The following is a 24,661-nucleotide window of genomic DNA, read 5'->3' on the forward strand; positions in this document are numbered from 1 at the left end:
CAAACCACACACACACCATACAAATCAGATCCACAGAACTGAGAACTTACCTAGCTAATGCAGAGAGACTCCCAACTCCTGTGTGCCCAACCCCCGACTCCTCACCGTCACCACGATCTGCTTCTCCCTACAACAAAACCACAATGATCCAGGGAGATAATGGAGGGGGGGGAAGAAGAGGGAGAGGCACAGAGTGTGGACATGCAGGGTGTGAAGGTGGTCTCATATGGAGAAGTGATGGAGATGGGTAGAGATACAGGATGGGTCTGTTCCTATGGCCTTATAGTGAAGATGGAGAAGCGATGGAGATGTATCGGGATGGAGAAGTATCGGGATGGAGAAGTGATGGAGATGTATCGGGATGGAGAAGTATCGGGATGGAGAAGTATCGGGATGGAGATGCATCGGGATGGAGATGCATCGGGATGGAGATGCATCGGGATGGAGATGCATCGGGATGGAGATGCATCGGGATGGAGAAGTGATGGAGATGTATCGGGATGGAGAAGTGATGGAGATGGGTAGAGATACAGGATGGGTCTGTTCCTATGGCCTTATAGTGAAGATGTGGATGGAGAAGTGATGGAGATGTATCGGGATGGAGAAGTGATGGAGATGGGTAGAGATACAGGATGGGTCTGTTCCTATGGCCTTATAGTGAAGATGTGGATGGAGATGTATCGGGATGGAGAAGTATCGGGATGGAGAAGTGATGGAGATGTATCGGGATGGAGAAGTATCGGGATGGAGAAGTATCGGGATGGAGATGTATCGGGATGGAGAAGTGATGGAGATGTATCGGGATGGAGAAGTATCGAGATGGAAAAGTGATGGAGAAGTATCGGGATGGAGAAGTGATGGAGATGTATCGGGATGGAGATGTATCGGGATGGAGAAGTGATGGAGATGTATCGGGATGGAGATGTATCGGGATGGAGAAGTATCGGGATGGAGAAGTATCGGGATGGAGAAGTGATGGAGATGTATCGGGATGGAGAAGTATCGGGATGGAGAAGTATCGGGATGGAGAAGTATCGGAGATGTATCGGGATGGAGAAGGGATGGAGATGTATCGGGATGGAGAAATGATGGAGAAGTATCGGGATGGAGAAGGGATGGAGATGTATCGGGATGGAGAAGTATCAAGTATCGGGATGGAGAAGTATCGGGATGGAGATGTATCGGGATGGAGAAGTGATGGAGATGTATCGGGATGGAGAAGTATCGGGATGGAGAAGTATCGGGATGGAGAAGTATCGGGATGGAGAAGTATCGGGATGGAGAAGTGATGGAGAAGTGATGGAGAAGTATCGGGATGGAGAAGGGATAGAGATGTATCGGGATGGAGAAGGGATGGAGAAGTATCGGAGATGTATCGGAGAAGTATCGGGATGGAGAAGTATCGGGATGGAGAAGTGATGGAGATGTATCGGGATGGAGAAGTATCGGAATGGAGAAGTATCGGAGATGTATCGGGATGGAGATGTATCGGGATGGAGAAGTATCGGGATGGAGAAATGATGGAGAAGTATCGGGATGGAGAAGTATCGGGATGGAGAAGTATCGGGATGGAGATGTATCGGGATGGAGATGTATCGGGATGGAGATGTATCGGGATGGAGATGTATCGGGATGGAGAAGTGATGGAGAAGTATCGGGATGGAGAAGTGATGGAGAAGTATCGGGATGGAGAAGTATCGGGATGGAGAAGGGATGGAGATGTATCGGGATGGAGAAGTATCGGGATGGAGAAGTATCGGGATGGAGAAGTATCGGGATGGAGAAGTGATGGAGATGTATCGGGATGGAGAAGTGATGGAGAAGTATCGGGATGGAGAAGTGATGGAGAAGTATCGGGATGGAGAAGTGATGGAGAAGTATCGGGATGGAGAAGTATCGGGATGGAGAAGGGATGGAGATGTATCGGGATGGAGAAGGGATGGAGATGCATCGGGATGGAGAAGGGATGGAGAAGTATCGGGATGGAGATGTATCGGGATGGAGAAGTATCGGGATGGAGAAGTATCGGGATGGAGATGTATCGGGATGGAGAAGTGATGGAGATGTATCGGGATGGAGAAGTGATGGAGAAGTATCGGGATGGAGAAGTGATGGAGAAGTATCGGGATGGAGAAGTATCGGGATGGAGATGCATCGGGATGGAGAAGGGATGGAGATGTATCGGGATGGAGAAGGGATGGAGAAGTATCGGGATGGAGAAGTATCGGGATGGAGAAGTATCGGGATGGAGAAGTATCGGGATGGAGAAGTGATGGAGATGTATCGGGATGGAGAAGTGATGGAGAAGTATCGGGATGGAGAAGTATCGGGATGGAGAAGTATCGGGATGGAGAAGTATCGGGATGGAGAAGTATCGGGATGGAGAAGTATCGGGTAAATCTGGTGTAAGAGGATACATAGAATGGCACTAGTCTTATAGTAAAGAGCTGGGTAGAGATACAGGATGGGTCTGTTCCTATGGTCTTATAGTGAAGACCGGGAGACGGTTATAGTGGAGAAATACTCTAACTAAATCTATTTCAGTTCAGCCAATACAACTGATAAAGTTTGAAGTGGGGGAGGGATCTCCTGCCGACAATTTATGGGTTTGGACAATTTCATGCTCCCAACTTTGTGGGAACATTTTGGGGACCTGTTCCAACATGACTGCCCACCAGTGCACAAAGCAAGGTCCATAAAGACATGGATGAGTGAGTTTGGGGTGGAGCAACTTGACTGGCCTGCACAGAGTCCTGACCTCAACCCCACAGAACACCTTTGGGATGAATTAGAGTGGAGACTGTGAGCCAGGCCTTCTCATCCAACATCAGTGCCTGATCTCACAAATGCTCTTCTGGAAGAATGGCCAAACATTCCCATAGACACCCTCCTAAACCTTGTGGACAGCTTTCCCAGAAAAGGTGAAGCTGTTATAGCTGCAAAGGGCGGGCCCGAGACTGAGAGCCGCCCAGCAGAGGTCACATGGCCGAGAGCCGCCCAGCAGAGGTCACATGGCCGAGAGCCGCCCAGCAGAGGTCACATGGCCGAGAGCCGCCCAGCAGAGGTCACATGGCCGAGAGCCGCCCAGCAGAGGTCACATGGCCGAGAGCCGCCCAGCAGAGGTCACATGGCCGAGAGCCGCCCAGCAGAGGTCACATGGCTGAGAGCCATAAGGAATATATCTATTGAGGAAAGGATCAAAGCAAAGAGAACCTACGGCAGGAACATCTGGATTCTTCTGCAGGTAACACGCCTGTGAATTGTCATTATTTTAGGACTAGAGATAGACATGAAGAGGATCCAGTAACAGGCAATCCTAGCAGAAGCACATGACTAGCAGAGAGGCCCTGCTTTGGGGAAGATATTTGAAGGAGCTTCTGAGTTATCCTGACACTCCAGTCATATGAGAGATGATTGTAAGAGAAAGAAGGACTCCCGAAGAAGGAAAGGACTCCCGAGAAGAAGGACTCCCGAGAAGAAGGACTCCCGAGAAGAAGGAAAGGACTCCCGAAGAAGAAGGAAAGGACTCCCGAAGAAGAAGGAAAGGACTCCCGAAGAAGAAGGAAAGGACTCCCGAAGAAGAAGGAAAGGACTCCCGAAGAAGAAGGAAAGGACTCCCGAAGAAGAAGGAAAGGACTCCCGAAGAAGAAGGAAAGGACTCCCGAAGAAGAAGGAAAGGACTCCCGAAGAAGAAGGAAAGGACTCCCGAAGAAGAAGGAAAGGACTCCCGAAGAAGGAAAGGACTCCCGAGAAGAAGGACTCCCGAAGAAGAAGGACTCCCGAAGAAGAAGGAAAGGACTCCCGAGAAGAAGGACTCCCGAGAAGAAGGACTCCCGAGAAGAAGGACTCCCGAGAAGAAGGACTCCCGAGAAGAAGGACTCCCGAGAAGAAGGACTCCCGAGAAGAAGGACTCCCGAGAAGAAGGACTCCCGAGAAGAAGGACTCCCGAGAAGAAGGACTCCCGAGAAGAAGGACTCCCGTATTTTTTTTTATAGGATTTCTGTAGTCACCAAAAATGCTTTCCTTGGCGTCCATTGAGAGACATCGGGAGCGGTTCACCATTGGGTTCCACTGCCACCTACAGGAGGATTGGAGACTGACAGCTGTAGACTAGCCCAGGATAAGCCCTTCTACTGCCTCAGCTTTGTAGCAACGGGAGGAGAGCGGCCGTGTCCCTCAATGGGCTCCTAACAAAGCATATTACAGACACCCTACTTCCTGCCTTTACCATTCAAGATGTCCAAAAGTTGTTTAACTGAGGGGTCAGCAACACAGCCAAGGAATGGGGACCGCTTTCAGTCTTAGGGGTCCGCCTGAAGGACCTTACCCCAAAATCTGGGAAACCGTTTCATGAAGCACTCACAGATCGAATAGGGACAGGAGAGGATTGAATTGATCCTTGTGACAAGAAGCCTGAATGATGGTCCGTCTACAGATTGTGGAAGGGGAAGGTGGAGAACCCTTCTGGGCTCCATCAAGAATGACAAAAAGGAATCAGACGAAGCAGAAGCGGAGAGATAGACTCGAGCAACATCTAGACAATGGTAGACTGTCACAACCCGAGCAACATCTAGACATTGGTAGATTGTCACAGCCCGAGCAACATCTAGACAATGGTAGATTGTCACAGCCTGAGTAACATCTAGACATTGGTAGACTGTCACAGCCCGAGCAACATCTAGACAATGGTAGACTGTCACAGCCCGAGCAACATCTAGACAATGGTAGATTGTCACAGCCCGAGCAACATCTAGACCAGTGTTTCTCAACTCCAGTCCTCGGGGCGCACCAACAGGTCTTGTTTACAGGCTTTCCATTATTGTGCACAGGTGATTTTATCAGTTTCACTGCCTTAGTAATTACCACAGCAGTTTGATCTGAGGGAAATCCTGAAAACATGACCTGTTGGTGCGCCCCGAGGACTGGAGTTGAGAAACACTGATCTAGACATTGGTAGACTGTCACAGCCCGAGCAACATCTAGACATTGGTAGACTGTCACAGCCCGAGCAACATCTAGACATTGGTAGACTGTCACAGCCCGAGCAACATCTAGACATTGGTAGACTGTCACAGCCTGAGCAACATCTAGACATTGGTAGACTGTCACAGCCTGAGCAACATCTAGACATTGGTAGACTGTCACAGCCCGAGCAACATCTAGACATTGGTAGACTGTCACAGCCCGAGCAACATCTAGACATTGGTAGTGTAACGCCACTGGCGTTATCCTGTGTAAAACGAGCGCAGCCTTACCTGATTCCTACAGCTGCGCTCGTCTCCCTGTATTCGCCGCGTCACTTCCGCTGCGCCGCGGCTTGCGTTCCACGCTGGAATGCGGAAGCGTGCCGCAGCGTGCTCTGTCCTTTCCCGCGCTCAGCGGGCTATTTAAACCCACAGCAATGACGGCAGGGTGTTCCACTATATTGTTGGACCCCTGCCGTCACCTGGGACCCGCTCACCAACCCTCTGACCCAGCAGTCCGGAGCACAAACCCCTCATCCAGCTTCCTGAGCTGCACCTCCCTCCAGGCTCCAACTCTCCAGGGATCTCTCATCCAGCTCCCTGAGCTGCACCTCCCTCCAGGCTCCAACTCTCCAGGGATCTCTCATGCAGCTCCCTGAGCTGCACCTCCCTCCAGGCTCCAACTCTCCAGGGATCTCTCATCCAGCTTCCTGAGCTGCACCTCCCTCCAGGCTCCAACTCTCCAGGGATCTCTCATGCAGCTTCCTGAGCTGCACCTCCCTCCAGGCTCCAACTCTCCAGGGATCTCTCATCCAGCTCCCTGAGCTGCACCTCCCTCCAGGCTCCAACTCTCCAGGGATCTCTCATGCAGCTTCCTGAGCTGCACCTCCCTCCAGGCTCCAACTCTCCAGGGATCTCTCATCCAGCTCCCTGAGCTGCACCTCCCTCCAGGCTCCAACTCTCCAGGGATCTCTCATCCAGCTTCCTGAGCTGCACCTCCCTCCAGGCTCCAACTCTCCAGGGATCTCTCATGCAGCTCCCTGAGCTGCACCTCCCTCCAGGCTCCAACTCTCCAGGGATCTCTCATCCAGCTTCCTGAGCTGCACCTCCCTCCAGGCTCCAACTCTCCAGGGATCTCTCATGCAGCTTCCTGAGCTGCACCTCCCTCCAGGCTCCAACTCTCCAGGGATCTCTCATCCAGCTCCCTGAGCTGCACCTCCCTCCAGGCTCCAACTCTCCAGGGATCTCTCATATAGCTTCCTGAGCTGCACCTCCCTCCAGGCTCCAACTCTCCAGGGATCTCTCATCCAGCTTCCTGAGCTGCACCTCCCTCCAGGCTCCAACTCTCCAGGGATCTCTCATCCAGCTCCCTGAGCTGCACCTCCCTCCAGGCTCCAACTCTCCAGGGATCTCTCATGCAGCCTGACAGCTGACCACAGGAAGGATTCCTATCACCGTGTCCTCATTGACATTCCAGGACCAGACCAAGCAAGCTTGCAGTTCCTACATCAGATGATCAACAGAACCGCAAGTATCATTATCTAAACATAACAGTCTTATCAGGGTTTAACTATATTGAACTCCTATGGAACTTTGCCTGTTAGTTTACCCTTATTCTGATCAGATGAGACTTGTTGCAATTACATATCCATAATCTGAAGTACTTACTATTGGAACACTATTTGATTCTCTCCAGAGATATTTTGACAGACTCTTTACTCTAAGAAATATACGCTTGTAACGGACATATGCATGCTGCCGGGACAGTTATAATCTTCGTGCAGGGGGACTACAAGGAACTGCATGGCTTGCCACAATTGGATGTACCACATTGTATTCTGAGCTCAAAGGGTTAATTGGACAAGTCTCTTTTCATTGCTGAATGCTAATGTTCCCTTCGCATAGATAATGAACTCTCTCTTGTGTGCAGGTAAACAGTCCCCCTGTGAGGTGTATGCTGATGGGGATTATGTGTGAGTGATAATTGTTTTAAAGGTTAATTGAATTCTATTGAGAAAGGAATGTGCCTGGCCAGGAAATGTTAAGTGGGGTGCGGTGCCGAAGCGGCTAGAAACTGGCCAAGTGATTAATTCAAGGAAACTGTCATTGTTCTTGTAACAGTTGTAAGCAGATATAAGCAGGTGAAATATGCCAAATAAAGTCAGTCTGCTTGACCCTTCAAACGTAGCACGTCTCGTTTCTTGGAAGGGCGTTCGATGGGATATACCGGCGGCACCTGCATATCGCAGCTTGCCAGGGAAAAGGACGTCTCCAGCGGCTGAGACCCTCACACCAGTGGGTAGCCGTTACATTGGTTGGCAGCAGTGGCATGGTCCTTTTATCCAAAGAGCAAGTGCTGAATGGAGTCGCAGTACGCCAGGCTGAAAAGATCCACACTGAAAGATTTATTAGAGAGTCGTGGTAGGAGCGCCAGCAACAGACCACGGAGGGAGCTGATAGCTGAACTGCTGGAGCTGGACGAAATGGATGGATCCATGGAAGGAACGGAGCCCCTTGCACCGGTCAGCGAAGAAGATGTAATTACTGGGATTGTACAGCGGAGATTATCCTTGTATCCAGAAACGTCCGTGGAACTAATCAACCAGCTGTTTCGGGAAGCAAGGGAAGAGATACAAACGAAGAGGGGACAAGAACTGGAACTGGTAAGAGCGAGACAGCCCATTACACCTGCAGTTCCTACCCCCCCACCTGCTGCTACAGGAAAGAAAATACCGTTCACTGCATTCAAAGCTTTTGTAGAAAGTGAGGAGGAAATCGATGGATATTTGGCGGACTTTGAGAGGCAGTGCTCACTACACCAGGTACCACCAGACCAATGGGTCACTATTTTGTCGGGGAAATTGTCGGGCAAAGCCAATGAAGCCTTTCGGGCTCTTGCTCCAGAGGATATTTTACAATACCAGCAAGTTAAAAAGGCGCTGCTAACCCGATATGCCGTAACGCCAGAAGCCTACCGCCGGCGCTTCCGGGAGTCCAAGAAGATGGCTGTGGACTCCCACATGGAATGGGCCAACCAGTTACAAAGGGTGGCATCCCTTTGGGTCCAAGGGTGCAAGGCCAACACCGGGGAGGAAGTATTGCAGCTGTTCCTAATGGAACATTTCTTTCAAGACCTGGCCGCAGACATACAAGACTGGGTACGAGATCGCCGGCCCGCTAACTTAAACGAGGCGGCTCGGCTAGCAGATGAGTACGCGGAGACAAGGAAAGTAAGCCAGGGTACTATGCGGCTGGCTCAGAGGGTAGAACCGCGTACTCCAACCGTCACCCCATGCCCAGAGTTTCGGGCTCCAGTCCCACCACGTCCTCAGGGGCCTAGCAACTACCCCCGGGATTCGCCTAGGGTGACGTGCCATCACTGCAGCGACACGGGACATATTGCTCATTATTGCCCTTTGAGAGCTACAAATAACAACTGGAGACGCACAACACCCAACACAGAGGTCACTCCATCACGTCCCTCTGCGGCCCACTGCCTGGAGACCGAGGGGGGCCCTGAGGAATGTCTGGGAATTTGGTATGAGGCAGACCCAATACAAGCTGCCTCTCCAGATAACCGTCAGCATCACCGTCAGGAGGTACGGGTGAATGGACAAGTAGCACAAGGCTTAAGAGATACCGGGGCCACTATCACTCTGATTCAAAAACATCTGGTAAAGCCAGAGAACGTGTCCACTCGCACAGTTGCCGTCCGGGTCGCAGGGGGTGCTGTATTTCGCGTACCCACCACCCGGGTGCACTTAGACTGGGGAGCCGGGTCAGGAAAGACCACAGTTGGTATCATGGACAACCTACCTGCCGAGGTGGTGCTGGGCAACGACATTGGCCCTCTGACTTCGGCTTATTTACCTACACCTGCTGCTGCTTGTCCCGGGACCACCCGCGTTGCTGGAATCAACCCGCTTGCTGCTGAGAACCGGGTAAGACTACCTTCCCCGACATGTACTGTAGATCCGGCACAATATCACAGTCTAAAATGGGAATGTGACAAGTTGGCCAGTGAGAAATCAGAGATGCAACGACACTATGTCACGTATTATGAGATGTCCCGTGGCTTGAACATTGAAATGCACAAACAGGCGGAAATTGTCAAAAGATTAAATGGGATTTGCATCCAGGTGGTGCCGTATCTGTCCCAAGAGCATCAGCAACAGGTTTTGGGAGCCATTGAGAGAGCAAAGCAAGTGACTGTTCCAGAATTGAATTCTATTCTTCACCGTCACCATCAGCTACCGACCTGGTAAGCCAATGGGAATGCCGACGGACTGTCCAGGCAAACGGAACTTTTACCCTAACAGCAGACCGGACATCCCCAAGTTGATCCGAAAAGGATCAATCCGGGTCTGCCGGAGTGTTCCACAAAGGGGGAGTAGTGTAATGGACATATGCATGCTGCCGGGACAGTTATAATCTTCGTGCAGGGGGACTACAAGGAACTGCATGGCTTGCCACAATTGGATGTACCACATTGTATTCTGAGCTCAAAGGGTTAATTGGACAAGTCTCTTCATTGCTGAATGCTAATGTTCCCTTCGCATAGCTAATGAACTCTCTCTTGTGTGCAGGTAAACAGCCCCCCTGTGAGGTGTATGCTGATGGGGATTATGTGTGAGTGATAATTGTTTTAAAGGTTAATTGAATTCTATTGAGAAAGGAATGTGCCTGGCCAGGAAATGTTAAGTGGGGTGCGGTGCCGAAGCGGCTAGAAACTGGCCAAGTGATTAATTCAAGGAAACTGTCATTGTTCTTGTAACAGTTGTAAGCAGATATAAGCAGGTGAAATATGCCAAATAAAGTCAGTCTGCTTGACCCTTCAAACGTAGCACGTCTCGTTTCTTGGAAGGGCGTTCGATGGGATATACCGGCGGTACCTGCATATCGCAGCTTGCCAGGGAAAAGGACGTCTCCAGCGGCTGAGACCCTCACACCAGTGGGTAGCCGTTACAACGCTTATGAATTAATAAGCATCTTGATTAGGTTGGTTACTCTAGCTGAGGTTGTGATGAAATAAACCCTTAACTCTTTAACCTACAAAAGAGTGACTAAGTGGTTGACACCTGAGAAACCTCCGCAGCTGAGATCCAATTAATTAAATCAAGTCAATACAGGATCGTCACAGGTAGACTGTCACAACCCGAGCAACATCTAGACATTGGTAGACTGTCACAGCCCGAGCAACATCTAGACATTGGTAGACTGTCACAACCCGAGCAACATCTAGACAATGGTAGACTGTCACAACCCGAGCAACATCTAGACATTGGTAGACTGTCACAACCCGAGCAACATCTAGACAATGGTAGGAAATGTCCTGGTTGAAGTGAAAGGCCTTCTCATCACCGCCTTGCTCCGATGCAAATCCAGAAAGGGTTCTTTCCGGGATAAGGCCATCAGCTCAGACAATCACCATGCAGAGGCTACAAGGAAAACCAGCTTGTGGGTGAGAGCAGAGAAAGGAAAGTCTCTAAAAGGGTTCCAATGACAATTTCTGCAGGACAGAGAGATCCAGATCCTACAAAGAGTCACATGGGCGGCGCTGGTGCGAGGGTACAGACCGAGGGCGGCCCTGGTGCGAGGGTACAGACCAAGGGCGGCGCTGGTGCGAGGGTACAGACCGAGAGCGGCGCTGGTGCGAGGGTACAGACCGAGAGCGGCGCTGGTGCGAGGGTACAGACCGAGAGCGGCGCTGGTGCGAGGGTACAGACCGAGAGCGGCGCTGGTGCGAGGGTACAGACCGAGAGCGGCGCTGGTGCGAGGGTACAGACCGAGAGCGGCGCTGGTGCGAGGGTACAGACCGAGGGCGGCCCTGGTGCGAGGGTACAGACCGAGGGCGGCGCTGGTGTGAGGGTACAGACCGAGAGCGGCGCTGGTGTGAGGGTACACACCGAGAGCGGCGCTGGTGCGAGGGTACAGACCGAGGGCGGCGCTGGTGCGAGGGTACAGACCGAGGGCGGCGCTGGTGCGAGGGTACAGACCGAGGGCGGCGCTGGTGTGAGGGTACAGACCGAGGGCGGCGCTGGTGTGAGGGTACAGACCGAGGGCGGCGCTGGTGTGAGGGTGGAGACAGAAGGAGGAGTCTAGGAACACATAAATCAGGTGTTACCTGGTTGGTGCCCGCTTTCCCCTCCTTTCTCTTGGCCACGCGTTGTCTTGCTTTGCTCAGGATGCGGGAATGTGCGCTGGCCTGCCCGGCGCTCTCACACAGTCTGTCACGGAGCTGCTGCTGCTCATCTGTCAGTGGAGAGGTGAATGGACTTCCAGCAGTGCCGTCCTCCAATACTGGAAAAACAGACCAATTACAGAGTAACATTAGATCTATGAAATGGCCCCACCCCCAATGTACCAGCCCACAGACAAGGGGGGGGGGGGTACAAAATACAGTCCCACCCCCCAATGTACCAGCCCACAGACAAGGGGGGGGTATAAAATACAGCCCCACCCCCCAATGTACCAGCCCACAGACAAGGGGGGGGTATAAAATACAGCCCCACCCCCCAATGTACCAGCCCACAGACAAGGGGGGGGGGGTATAAAATACAGTTGAGGAGTACAGCCCCACCCCTAGAGGTCTCCTCTCAGGATCTCACCCATTACTTTGTCTTTAATGAAGGGATGTCTCAGCAGTGTCGGCCATGACAGTCGTAGAGTCGGGTCCTTTGTGAGGAGACCCTGGAGGAAATCCTGGAGGAATCATAGAAAGCATGGTCACTATGGCCGGGGTCACTCCGGGGTCACTCCGGGGCCACTCCGGGGTCACACGGCCTTACCTTCAGTTCTGGGGAGACCTCCTTTGGCCATCGCACCGGCTGCTGGGTGATGATGCTGACCAGTTGGAAGATGCTGTGGGTATAGAAGGGGGGGGTGCCCACCAGTAGCTCATAGACGATACAGCCCAGTGCCCAGAGGTCGGAGCGATGGTCGTACGGACGTTCTAGGACCAGCTCTGGTGACATGTACAACGGGGTCCCTTTAATGGAGCGCACCATGAGGGTATCCAGACTCAGCTCCCGAGCAAACCTGTACAATGAAGAGACACGGGATCATAGGGGGGGGAGGGGTATATATAGAAAACCCTGACACTTGGTTGCTCCGATCTCAGTCTACAGAGAGTGGGGGATGTCTCTGCCCCTCCAGTGCTCACCGGAGTGCCGAGCTGCAGAGGAGGCGGGAGCAGCTGGTTAAGGCTCTCAGCAGCTCGCCAAGGGGCGGAGCCAACTGTCAGTCCAGGTTTTTGGTGACGGGTCACCTCTGGAGAAGTACAGCCATACAGAGAAGAGAAATGTCAGATCACCGGATCCCTGAAAGAAGTCATTTCTGCAGCGCTGTTCTGTGGTCACGTGACCTCTTCCTGCAGGGAAAGATCCTCAAGGGAGGGGCTTCTATTACTGATGTATGCTCTCTATAGTGTGTCTCTATAGCTGATCACACATTTGGGTAAAGGGCCAATCACAGCAGCCCTTTACCATGTGATTAGCCGTCAGCCAATGACAGCTGATCACAGAATGTAAACATAAGCTGGTTAGGGTTAGCACGAGGAGGGGGAGGGGGAGGAGAGCTGATAACAGGACACCAGCACAGATTATCAGTGTAAACCCAATCAGGGCCCACCTTACCAGGGCCCACCTTACCAGGGCCCACCTATCAGGGCCCACCTTACCAGGGCCCACCTTACCAGGGCCCACCTATCAGGGCCCACCTATCAGGGCCCACCAGTGTTTAGGAAAAAATAAAAGCAGAAGGAAAGGAAGCAAAAGAAATCTCTATTTGTGGGGAAAAAAGGATAAAAAAGTGTCATGTGTAGAGAGAGAGAAACATACGCTATATATATATATATATATATATATATATATATATATATATATATATATATATATATATATATATATATATATATATATATTATTTCACCTATGGGGGGGGGGTCACTATCTATGTATTACATTGTGAAGTGGGAGGGGCGGGGTCACTATTACATTGTGAAGTGGGAGGGGCGAGATGGGGCGGGATCACTATTACATTGTGAAGTGGGAGGGGCGGGGTCACTATCGATGTATCACAATGTGAAGTGGAAGGGGCGGGGTCACTATTACATTGTGAAGTGGGAGGGATGGGGTCACTATTACATTGTGAAGTGGGAGGGGCGGGGTCACTATTACATTGTGAAGTGGGAGGGGCGAGATGGGGCGGGGTCGCTATTACATTGTGAAGTGGGAGGGGCGAGATGGGGCGGGGTCGCTATTACATTGTGAAGTGGGAGGGGCGGGGGTCGCTATTACATTGTGAAGTGGGCGGGGCGGAATGGGGCGGGGCCACTATCTATTACATTGTGAAGTGGGAGGGGCGGGATGGGGCAGGGTCTCTATTACATTGTGAAGTGGGAGGGGCGGGGTCGCTATTACATTGTGAAGTGGGCGGGGCGGAATGGGGCGGGGTCACTATCTATAACATTGTGAAGTGGGCGGGGTGGAATGGGGCAGGGTCACTATCGATAACATTGTGAAGTGGGAGGGGCGGGATGGGGTCACTATCTATAACATTGTGAAGTGGGAGGAGCGGGGTCACTATTACATTGTAAAGTGGGAGGGGTGGAATGGGGCTGGGTCACTATTACATTGTGAAGTGGGAGGGGCGGGGTCACTATTATATTGTGAAGTGGGAGGGGCGGGATGGGACAGGGTCACTATTACATTGTGAAGTGGGAGGGGCGAGATGGGGCGGGGTCACTATTACATTGTGAAGTGGGAGGGGCGAGATGGGGCGGGGTCACTATTACATTGTGAAGTGGGAGGGGCGAGATGGGGCGGGGGTACTATAACATTGTGAAGTGGGAGGGGCGGGGTCGCTATTACATTGTGAAGTGGGCGGGCGGAATGGGGCGGCGTCACTATCTATTACATTGTGAAGTGGGCGGGCGGAATGGGGCGGGGTCACTATCTATTACATTGTGAAGTGGGAGGGGCGAGATGGGGCAGGGTCTCTATTACATTGTGAAGTGGGAGGGGCGAGATGGGGCAGGGTCTCTATTACATTGTGAAGTGGGAGGGGCCACTATGTATTACATTTTGAAGTGGGAGGGGCGGGGGTCACTATTACATTGTGAAGTGGGAGGGGCGAGATGGGGCAGGGTCACTATTACATTGTGAAGTGGGAGGGGCGAGATGGGGCAGGGTCACTATTACATTGTGAAGTGGGCGGGGTGGAATGGGGCAGGGTCACTATTACATTGTGAAGTGGGAGGGGCGAGATGGGGCAGGGTCACTATTACATTGTGAAGTGGGCGGAGTGGAATGGGCGGGGTCACCATTACATTGTGAAGTGGGAGGGGCGAGATGGGGCAGGGTCACTATTACATTGTGAAGTGGGAGGGGCCACTATGTATTACATTTTGAAGTGGGAGGGGCGGGGGTCACTATTACATTGTGAAGTGGGAGGGGCGAGATGGGGCGGGGTCACTATTACATTGTGAAGTGGGCGGGGTGGAATGGGGCAGGGTCACTATAACATTGTGAAGTGGGCGGGGCGAGATGTGGCAGGGTCACTATTACATTGTGAAGTGGGCGGGGTGGAATGGGGCAGGGTCTCTATAACATTGTGAAGTGGGTGGGGCGAGATGTGACGGGGTCACTATTACATTGTGAAGTGGGCGGGGTGGAATGGGCGGGTCACTATTACATTGTGAAGTGGGCGGGGTCACTATTACATTGTGAAGTGGGCGGGGTGGAATGGGGCAGGGTCTCTATAACATTGTGAAGTGGGTGGGGCGGGATGGGGCGGGGTCACTATTACATTGTGAAGTGGGCGGGGTGGAATGGGGCAGGGTCTCTATAACATTGTGAAGTGGGTGGGGCGAGATGTGGCGGGGTCACCATTACATTGTGAAGTGGGCGGGGTGGAATGGGGCAGGGTCACTATTACATTGTGAAGTGGGAGGGGCGAGATGGGGCAGGGTCACTATTACATTGTGAAGTGGGCGGAGTGGAATGGGTCGGGGTCACTATTATATTGTGAAGTGGGCGGAGTGGAATGGGGCAGGGTCTCTATTACATTGTGAAGTGGGCGGGGCGGGGTCACTATTACATTGTGAAGTGGGCGGGGTCACTATTACATTGTGAAGTGGGCGGGGCGCACTCACCCGAAGTCGCAGAGTTTGACGGTCCCGTCCTTCCCCAGTAGAATGTTCTGCGGTTTCATGTCTCGGTGGAGGATGCGATGAGAATGGAGGTAGTAGAGGGCGGACACAAGCTGTCCAGAGACGTCTCTCACCTACACAGACAGACACAGACACAGACGTCACCCGGGAGAGCTCCGCCATACGATCATTCACACATCCATCGATCAGAGACTTACCAGATCCTCCGACAGATTACCATCATCTTCCAGGATCTGGAACAATTCTCCCTCCGCGTATTCCGTCACAACCACCACCTGACCAGAGAAGAGGACAGGCGTCACCTATCACAGCTGTCCAGCATGCGCACAGTGTTGGGGTGTCTCTTACCTCTCGCTCCGTCTCTACGCTGTCCAGCATGCGCACAGTGTTGTGGTGTCTCTTACCTCTCGCTCCGTCTCTACGCTGTCCAGCATGCGCACAGTGTTGGGGTGTCTCTTACCTCTCGCTCCGTCTCTACGCTGTCCAGCATGCGCACAGTGTTGGGGTGTCTCTTACCTCTCGCTCCGTCTCTACGCTGTCCAGCATGCGCACAGTGTTGGGGTGTCTCTTACCTCTCGCTCCGTCTCTACGCTGTCCAGCATGCGCACAGTGTTGGGGTGTCTCTTACCTCTCGCTCCGTCTCTACGCTGTCCAGCATGCGCACAATGTTGGGGTGTCTCTTACCTCTCGCTCCGTCTCTACGCTGTCCAGCATGCGCACAGTGTTGGGGTGTCTCTTACCTCTCGCTCCGTCTCTACGCTGTCCAGCATGCGCACAGTGTTGGGGTGTCTCTTACCTCTCGCTCCGTCTCTACGCTGTCCAGCATGCGCACAATGTTGGGGTGACATAAATCTCTCATGATCTGGATCTCCCTCTTCAGACCTCGGAGCTCTTTCTCGGATCGGCCCACTTTAGGAATAAACTTCAGGGCCACAACCTGAGGAGCAAGAAGACCGGAGCGTCATGGAGGGGGAGGAGCTTGTCTGATTATTGAGGGGCTGTTGGGTTATACTGCCACCTACAAGAGGATCGGACACAAAATTGTGGGCCGGCCCAATATGACCTCTCCTCCTCCTCCCAGCATGCTTCTGTGCTTCAGAGAAAACTTTAACCTTTTTTGAGCCGGCCCCTGTATTCCGCTCTCCAGATCGGCCCTCCCCCAGCGTGTACCCCGCTGGACTGGACGCTGGGGGCTTGGAATGTGGCCCTTTCCAGAACATAGTGTTCTGTGTTACCTGCAGGTTCAAAGATGGTGTGACCCCGCCCCTAAAGACTCACCACAAGGAGGATGGTGTGACCCTGTCCCTGAAGACTCACCGTGACAAGGCGGTGTGACCCCTGAAGACTCACCGCAACGAGGCTGTGTGACCCCGCCCCTAAAGACTCACCGCAACGAGGCTGTGTGACCCCGTCCCTAAAGACTCACTGCGACGAGGTGGGGTGACCCCGTCCCTGAAGACTCACCGCGACGAGGCCGGTGTGACCCCGTCCCTTAAGACTCACCGCATTGTTGAGGAAGCCCCTCCCACTACTGTTCCTGATTGCAAAGTGACATGTTGAACGCTCCCGCCAGGAGAAAGACGCCAAAGCCTCCGCTCCCGCCAGGAGAAGACAACGCCAAAGCCTCCGCTCCCGCCAGGAGAAGACAACGCCAAAGCCTCCGCCAGGAGAAGACAACGCCAAAGCCTCCGCTCCCGCCAGGAGAAGACAACGCCAAAGCCTCCGCTCCCGCCAGGAGAAGACAACGCCAAAGCCTCCGCTCCCGCCAGGAGAAGACAACGCCAAAGCCTCCGCTCCCTCCAGGAGGGGGGTGTAACAGACCTATGCATGCTGTCTGGACATCGATAATCTTCATGCAGGAAGGACTACAAGGAACTGCATGGCTTGTCACAATTGGATGTACCACATTGTATTCTGAGCTCAAAGGGTTAATTGGACAAGTCTCTTTCATTGCTGAATGCTAATGTTCCCTTCGCATAGCTAATGAACTCTCTCTTGTGGAGGTAACAGCCCCCCTGTGAGGTGTATGCTGATGGGGATTATGTGCGAGTGATAATTGTTTTAAAGGTTAATTGAATTCTATTGAGAAAGGAATGTGCCTGGCCAGGAAATGTTAAGTGGTTTGCGGTGCCGAAGCGTCTAGAGACTGGTCAAGTGATTAATTCAAGGAGATGTCATTGTTTCAGGGGGTCTGTGTTGAAGCCCCCTACTGGGTGAAGGGGAGGGCGGAAACTGTCATTGTTCTTGTAACAGTTGTAACCAGATATAAGCAGGTGAAATATGCCAAATAAAGTCAGTCTGCTTGACCCTTCAAACGTAGCCCGTCTCGTTTCTTGGATGGGTGTTCGATGGGATATACCGGCGGTACCTGTATATCGCAGCTTGCCAGGGAAAAGGACGTCTCCAACGGCTGAGACCCTCACACCAGTGGGTAGCCGTTACATTGGTTGGCAGCGGTGGGATGGTCCTTTTATCCAAAGAGCAAGTTCTGAATGGAGTCGCAGTACGCCAGGCTGAAAAGATCCACACTGAAAGATCTATTGGAGAGTCGTGGTAGGAGCGCCAGCAACAGACCACGGAGGGAGCTGATAGCTGACCTGCTGGGGCTGGACGAAATGGATGGATCCATGGAAGGAACGGAGCCCCTTGCACCGGTCAGCGAGGAAGATGTAATTACTGGGATTGTACAGCGGAGATTATCCTTGTATCCAGAAACGTCCGTGGAACTAATCAACCTGCTGTTCCGGGAAGAGACAGCCCATTACACCTGCAGTTCCTACCCCCCCACCCGCGGCTACAGGAAAGAAAATACCGTTCACTGCATTTAAAGCTTTTGTAGAAAGTGAGGAGGAAATCGATGGATATTTGGCGGACTTTGAGAGGCAGTGCTCACTACACCAGGTACCACCAGACCAATTGGTCACTATTTTGTCGGGGAAATTGTCGGGCAAAGCCAATGAAGCCTTTCGGGCTCTCGCTCCAGAGGATATTTTACAATACCAGCAAGTTAAAAAGGCGCTGCTAACCCGATACGCCGTAACTCCAGAAGCCTACCGCCGGCGCTTCCGGGAGTCCAAGAAGATGGCTGTGGACTCCCAGATGGAATGGGCCAACCGGTTACAAAGGGTGGCATCCCTTTGGGTCCAAGGGTGCAAGGCCAACACCGGGGAGGAAGTATTGCAGCTGTTCCTAATGGAACATTTCTTCCAAGACCTGGCCGCAGACATACAAGACTGGGTACAAGATCGCCGGCCCGCTAACTTAAACGAGGCGGCTCGGCTAGCAGATGAGTACGCGGAGACAAGGAAAGTAAGCCAGGGTACTATGCGGCTGGCTCAGAAGGTAGAACCGCGTACTCCAACCGTCACCCCACGCCCAGAGTTTCGGGCTCCAGTCCCACCACGTCCTCAGGGGCCTAGCAACTACCCCCGGGATTCGCCTAGGGTGACGTGCCATCACTGCAGCGACACGGGACATATTGCTCGTTATTGCCCTTTGAGAGCTACAAATAACAATTGGAGACGCACAACACCCAACACAGAGGTCACTCCATCACGTCCCTCTGCAGCCCACTGCCTGGAGACCGAGGGGGGCCCTGAGGAATGTCTGGGAATTTGGTATGAGGCAGACCCAATACAAGCGGCCTCTCCGGATAACCGTCAGCATCACCGTCAGGAGGTACGAGTGAATGGACAAGTAGCACAAGGCCTAAGAGATTCCGGGACTACTATCACTCTGATTCAAAAACATCTGGTAAAGCCAGAGAACGTGTCCACTCGCACAGTTGCCGTCCGGGTCGCAGGGGGTGCTGTATTTCGCGTACCCACCGCCCGGGTGCACTTAGACTGGGGAGCCGGGTCAGGAAAGACCACAGTTGGTATCATGGACAACCTACCTGCCGAGGTGGTGCTGGGCAACGACATTGGCCCTCTGACTTCGGCTTATTTACCCACACCTGCTGCTGCTGCTTGTCCCGTGACCACCCGCGTTGCTGGAATCAACCCGCTTGCTGCTGAGAACCGGGTAAGACTACCTTCCCCGACATGTACTGTAGATCCGGCACAATATCACAGTCTAAAATGGGAATGTGACAAGTTGGCCAGTGAGAAATCAGAGATGCAACGACACTATGTCATGTATTATGAGATGTCCCGTGGCTTGAACATTGAAATACACAAACAGGCGGAAATTGTCAAAAGATTAAATGGGATTTGCATCCAGGTGGTGCCGTATCTGTCCCAAGAGCATCAGCAACAGGTTTTGGGAGCCATTGAGAGAGCAAAGCAAGTGACTGTTCCAGAACTGAATTCTATTATTCACCGTCACCATCAGCTATCGACCTGGTAAGCCAATGGGAAGGCCGACGGACTGTCCAGGCAAACAAAACTTTTACCCTAACAGCAGACCGGACATCCCCAAGTTGATCCGAAAAGGATCAATCCGGGTCTGCCGGAGTGTTCCACAAAAGGGGAGTAGTGTAACAGACCTATGTATGCTGTCTGGACATCGATAATCTTCATGCAGGAAGGACTACAAGGAACTGCATGGCTTGTCACAATTGGATGTACCACATTGTATTCTGAGCTCAAAGGGTTAATTGGACAAGTCTCTTTCATTGCTGAATGCTAATGTACCCTTCGCATAGCTAATGAACTCTCTCTTGTGTAGGTAACAGCCCCCCTGTGAGGTGTATGCTGATGGGGATTATGTGTGAGTGATAATTGTTTTAAAGGTCAATTGAATTCTATTGAGAAAGGAATGTGCCTGGCCAGGAAATGTTAAGTGGTTTGCGGTGCCGAAGCGTCTAGAGACTGGTCAAGTGATTAATTCAAGGAGATGTCATTGTTTCAGGGGGTCTGTGTTGAAGCCCCCTACTGGGTGAAGGGGGGGCGGAAACTGTCATTGTTCTTGTAACAGTTGTAAGCAGATATAAGCAGGTGAAATATGCCAAATAAAGTCAGTCTGCTTGACCCTTCAAACGTAGCCCGTCTCGTTTCTTGGAAGGGCGTTCGATGGGATATACCGGCGGTACCTGCATATCGCAGCTTGCCAGGGAAAAGGACGTCTCCAACGGCTGAGACCCTCACACTACATGGGTAGCCGTTACGGGGGGGGGGGCAGAAGAAAAATGGTTTGTTCAAAAAAGAAGGAAAACAGAGAATTCTTGATCGATCTGCTGTCCCCTGACTTGTGGGGCGGGAGAGACCCCCGGTGCAAAACGGGGCCTGGGGTCTTTTCATCCCTGTACAAATAGAAGAATGGAAGAAGGAAGGGAGGAAGAAAAAAATTGAAAAGAAAAAAGAAAAATGGACTCAATAAAATTTATAACATACAATGTTAGAGGGCTAAACTCTCCACAGAAGCGACAAATGGTGCTACGGGAATTAGAAAGAAAGGGCGCTGAAATAATATTTCTACAAGAAACCCATCTGGCATTAGAGGGCAACATTAAACTATATTCCAAAAAGATCCCTACATGGGATTACAGAGATTCACCCAAAAAAAGAGCAAAAGGGGTAGCAATTGGCTTTGGGAATAACGTTGGCTTCAAGCTAGAGGACAGGAAGGTTGACCCTGAAGGCAGATTTCTGTTCCTGATAGGAACCATATCTGGTATAAAATACACTTTGGCAAATGTATACTGTCCCAATAAGCATCCTAAAAAATATTTGCTAGAGATCTTAAAGGAACTATGCAAATTCAAAAAAGGCTACTTAATATTGGCTGGAGATTTAAATTTTACTATGGACAGTAAATTAGATTCTACTTCTGGGGCTGTAGATAAAGAAAAAAAAAAAGTATTAAGAAGAGTAAAAGGAAAACTATTTGAACATCAATTAGTAGACGTCTGTAGGATTCAACACCCAGGTATAAAAGATTTCACATACCATTCAACGATACAAGGAATGTACTCAGGATTGGACTATATACTGATCAAACATAGCGCATTGGAGGTAGTAATGGAAACAACAATAGAAATAGCCACAATATCAGACCACGCCCCATGATGGGGAGAGGAGCCTGGAGAATAAACAAAGACATAATCGAAGATCAAGAAGTAGAGAAAATAATAGAAACAGAAATCGATCAGTATTTCCTGACTAACGACACACCAGACCTGAGTAAAGCAATTATCTGGGAAGCGCACAAGGCCGTTATAAGGGGACAATTCATATTCATTGGAGCCAGAAAGAAGAAAGAAAAAGACGCCAATATGCAAAAAATCTTAAAAGAAATACATAACTTGGAACAAAGACATAAGAGAAATGTTGAAAAGGAAACCCAACGAGCCTTAATACTAAAAAGGGAATCATTGAAAGATCTAATGGAACAAGAAACAAGAAGGGAGTTCAATAGAATTAGAAAGTACAGATACAAAAAGAAGGAAACAAGCCTGGAAAATACCTTGCAAAAATGCTAAAGCGCAATAAGTCACTAAATTATATAGAGAAGATAAAGAATGGAAGAGGTGAAATGGTGAATAAAACAGCTGATATTGCAACTGCATTTCAAACATATTATTAGTACATTATAAGCAATTAGAAAGGAAGATACACATAAGGAGAAAGAGAAGCTGAAGGAAAAAAATACAAGAATATTTAAAGAATGCAAAACTGCCAAAAATACAATAACGTCTGACAGCTTTGGAAGCAGGGATTACACAGGAAAAAAAATATAAGAGCATTAAAAGAAACACCCACTGGGAAAAGCCCTGGACCAGATGGGTTTACCATCAAATATTATAAAGAATTTCAGAACCAACTGATCCCGAAACTATGTGATTACTTTAACCAAATAGGAGAAGAAGAGGAAATGCGACATGAATCTTTACTGGCCCACATCACTATATTGCCAAAACCCGGGAAAGATAAAACATTATGTTCTAGTTATAGGCCCATAGCATTACTAAATACCGACACAAAACTTTATGCAAAAATTCTAGCCACCCGAATAAAGGACCTAATGCCCGATTGGGTAGACCCAGACCAGACCGGTTTTATACCCGGAAGAGAGGGCAGAGATAATAGTTTAAAAACTATATTACTATTGCAGGAAAATAAGAGTGTAAAATCCCCAGTTCTACTCCTGTCAATAGATGCTGAGAAAGCATTTGACAGGGTAGACTGGGGATTTATGATGGAAACGCTCCAACATCTGGAGTTGGGACCCAAAATCAGGCACTGGATACAAAATCTGTACAGGAGACCAACGGCAATGGTCAAGGTTAATGGTAAACGGTCATCTCCCTTTGAAATGCACAACGGGACCAGACAAGGGTGCCCGCTCTCGCCACTTCTGTATATACTGACGCTGGAACCCTTTTTGGCAACTCTGCGGAATAATCCCAAAATCGAGGGGGCGAGAGTAGGCGAAGATCAACATAAGATAGCGCCATACGCCGATGATATTTTAATGTATATAACAAACCCAAGGGTGACCTTTCCGAATATAGCTAAGGAAATAAAGTACGGAGAACTTTCGAACTTCAAAAAAAATCCTATAAAAACAGAAATTCAGAATATAGGAGTGGAGAAAAAAAAAAAGAAGAACTTGCTTTGCAAAAACAATGCTCATACACATGGGGGAGAGGAGAGTTAACCTATTTGGGGGTTAAGCCGACATCTACAGTAGATGGTTTGTACCTTGCCAATTTTATCCCTCTACTAAACGAGATAAAAACAGATCTAAAAAAGAACACAACAAGAACACTTTCATGGCTAGGAAGGATAAACGCCTTTAAGATGGCTACCCTCCCAAAAATAACATATAGGCCCAGATTCACGAAGCTCAGCGCATCAATAGGCGGGCGTATCGCAATGCAGATACACTAGACCGTCGAAACTTAGAGAGGCAAGCAGCCTATTCAGCAAGCAAATGCGCGCTGCGATGCGCCATCGTAATGTAATTTTGATGGCGTAACCCGACGTAATTCAAATTGGGAAGGAGGTGGGCGTGATCCATTTAAATGAATCGTGACCCCATGCAAATTAAGGTCCGAACGAACGGCGCATGCGCCGTCACGTGATCGCATCCCCCGCGTCCCACTGCGCATGCGCCCCAATTCGCCGATCGTATTCCCCCCCACGATAACCCAGCCCACCGTTTCCGCCCAGGGCATAAATCCGCCCGGACATGCGCCAGTCAAGTGCAAAAGTACACCTGCTGGTTTTGGTCGTTTGGTGTGGCTACTTTTGCTTTTTTCAAATCAAAAAAGATGTCTGAGGCTGGCACGAAAGATAGGAGGGAAAAAAACTTTCTTATTGAGGAGAAGGCGGTGATTATAGATGCCATGAGGAAGTATAACAAGTTCCTCCACGGCAAGGAAAGTGGCTCGACCAGCAAGGTCCGTAAGGATCAAATCTTGGCACAGATTGCTGCGGAGGTGAGTGCCCTTGGCTATGCCAACCGGACCCCAGACAAGATCGCCAAGAAGATCAACGACCTGCGGCGTCTTGTGAAGGAGAAGGTGGCCAAGATAAAAAAACACAGTAGGGGCACCGGAGGTGGACCAGCCCTGAAACTAAGACTGACACCTGATGAGGAGGTCATTGCCAGGTGCCTGGAGAAGGAGCAGGTGGAGGGCCTGGAGGGCTTCGAGTCAGTTGATCAGCCCTTGAGGACAGGTGAGTGTGTTTTTTCTTTTATCTGGTGTATAGCATGTGGGGGGGGGGGGAGTGAATATGTGACAAGTGTGTGGGTCCACCAACATGTTACTGTTTTGTGTCATCCACAGATGTGCAGGATGAAGCGGGCCCATCCTCGGCTGCTGGGCAACCAACCCCATCCCAGGATACCAGTGTCCACACCTCTCCATTAGAGGAAGTGGAGGAGGAGCACGGGCACCTGGATGATGGCATATATCTGGGGGATGAGACCACCGTCGCTGGACCCTCCCATACCTCCATAGGGGATACCCCCCCAAGGGACTCCAACTTTATTGTAACCCCCCCAAGGGCCTCCACCCTTTTGGGAAGCCCCCTAAGGACCTCCGACCTTTTGGGAAGCCCATCCTCCCTAAGGGAAGTTCCCTCAGGGTCCTCCCCATACATTCGTCCCCAAGCCTCACCTGCACCCAGGAAGGCAATTAGGAAGACGAGGGGTGATCCTGATGCCTTAGAAGCCACTTTGGCTATGGACCTGGCCAGGCAGACCCAACATGTGGGTTCTGTTGCATGTGATATGCGCCGGGTGGCAGCCAGCCTGGCCTCCATGCAGCAGACCCAGGCTGCTTTCACTGCCACCATTAGTGAAAATGTGCAGGAGGTCAGTGCCAACAGCACTGCATTGGTGACCTGCGTTAGGGACCTGGATGACACTAATTCAGGCCTTGTGGCAGAGGTGAGGAGCCTGGGAGTGGCCATACAGGCCAATACAGCAGCCATTGAGGCGGTGGGGAATCAGACCACTGCGGTCCTCACCCGCATAGCCCTGGCTTTAGAGGGTATCCAGGCAGCCAGGGAGAGACCGGGGGATGTTCCTCCTCCCAATGACCCACCCCCCCCCACCCGCGGCTGCCCCCAGGCAA

The 24,661-nt window shown here is 51.1% G+C and overlaps 1 protein-coding gene across 4 annotated transcripts in view; it reads right to left on the minus strand.

Annotated features, from left to right (window-relative positions):
* STK36 (serine/threonine kinase 36) overlaps positions 1-24,661 on the minus strand; it is a 68,911-nt gene that overhangs the window by 31,517 nt on the left and 12,733 nt on the right. For 2 of the 4 annotated variants that reach the window (XM_040355797.1, XM_040355796.1), the window contains exons 3-9: positions 15,932-16,072; positions 15,333-15,410; positions 15,118-15,248; positions 11,753-12,002; positions 11,573-11,666; positions 11,089-11,264; positions 51-127 (exon numbers count right to left, since the gene is read on the minus strand). In XM_040355797.1, the coding sequence (XP_040211731.1) occupies positions 51-127; positions 11,089-11,264; positions 11,573-11,666; positions 11,753-12,002; positions 15,118-15,248; positions 15,333-15,410; positions 15,932-16,072 (947 nt within the window). Of the gene's footprint in view, positions 1-50; positions 128-11,088; positions 11,265-11,572; positions 11,667-11,752; positions 12,003-15,117; positions 15,249-15,332; positions 15,411-15,483; positions 16,073-24,661 lie in introns of those variants that run through there. The other 2 variants (XM_040355798.1, XM_040355799.1) reach the window with 2 other exon arrangements.

The sequence above is a fragment of the Rana temporaria genome, chromosome 6 (assembly GCF_905171775.1).
Source record: "Rana temporaria chromosome 6, aRanTem1.1, whole genome shotgun sequence".
Lineage (NCBI taxonomy): Eukaryota > Metazoa > Chordata > Amphibia > Anura > Ranidae > Rana > Rana temporaria.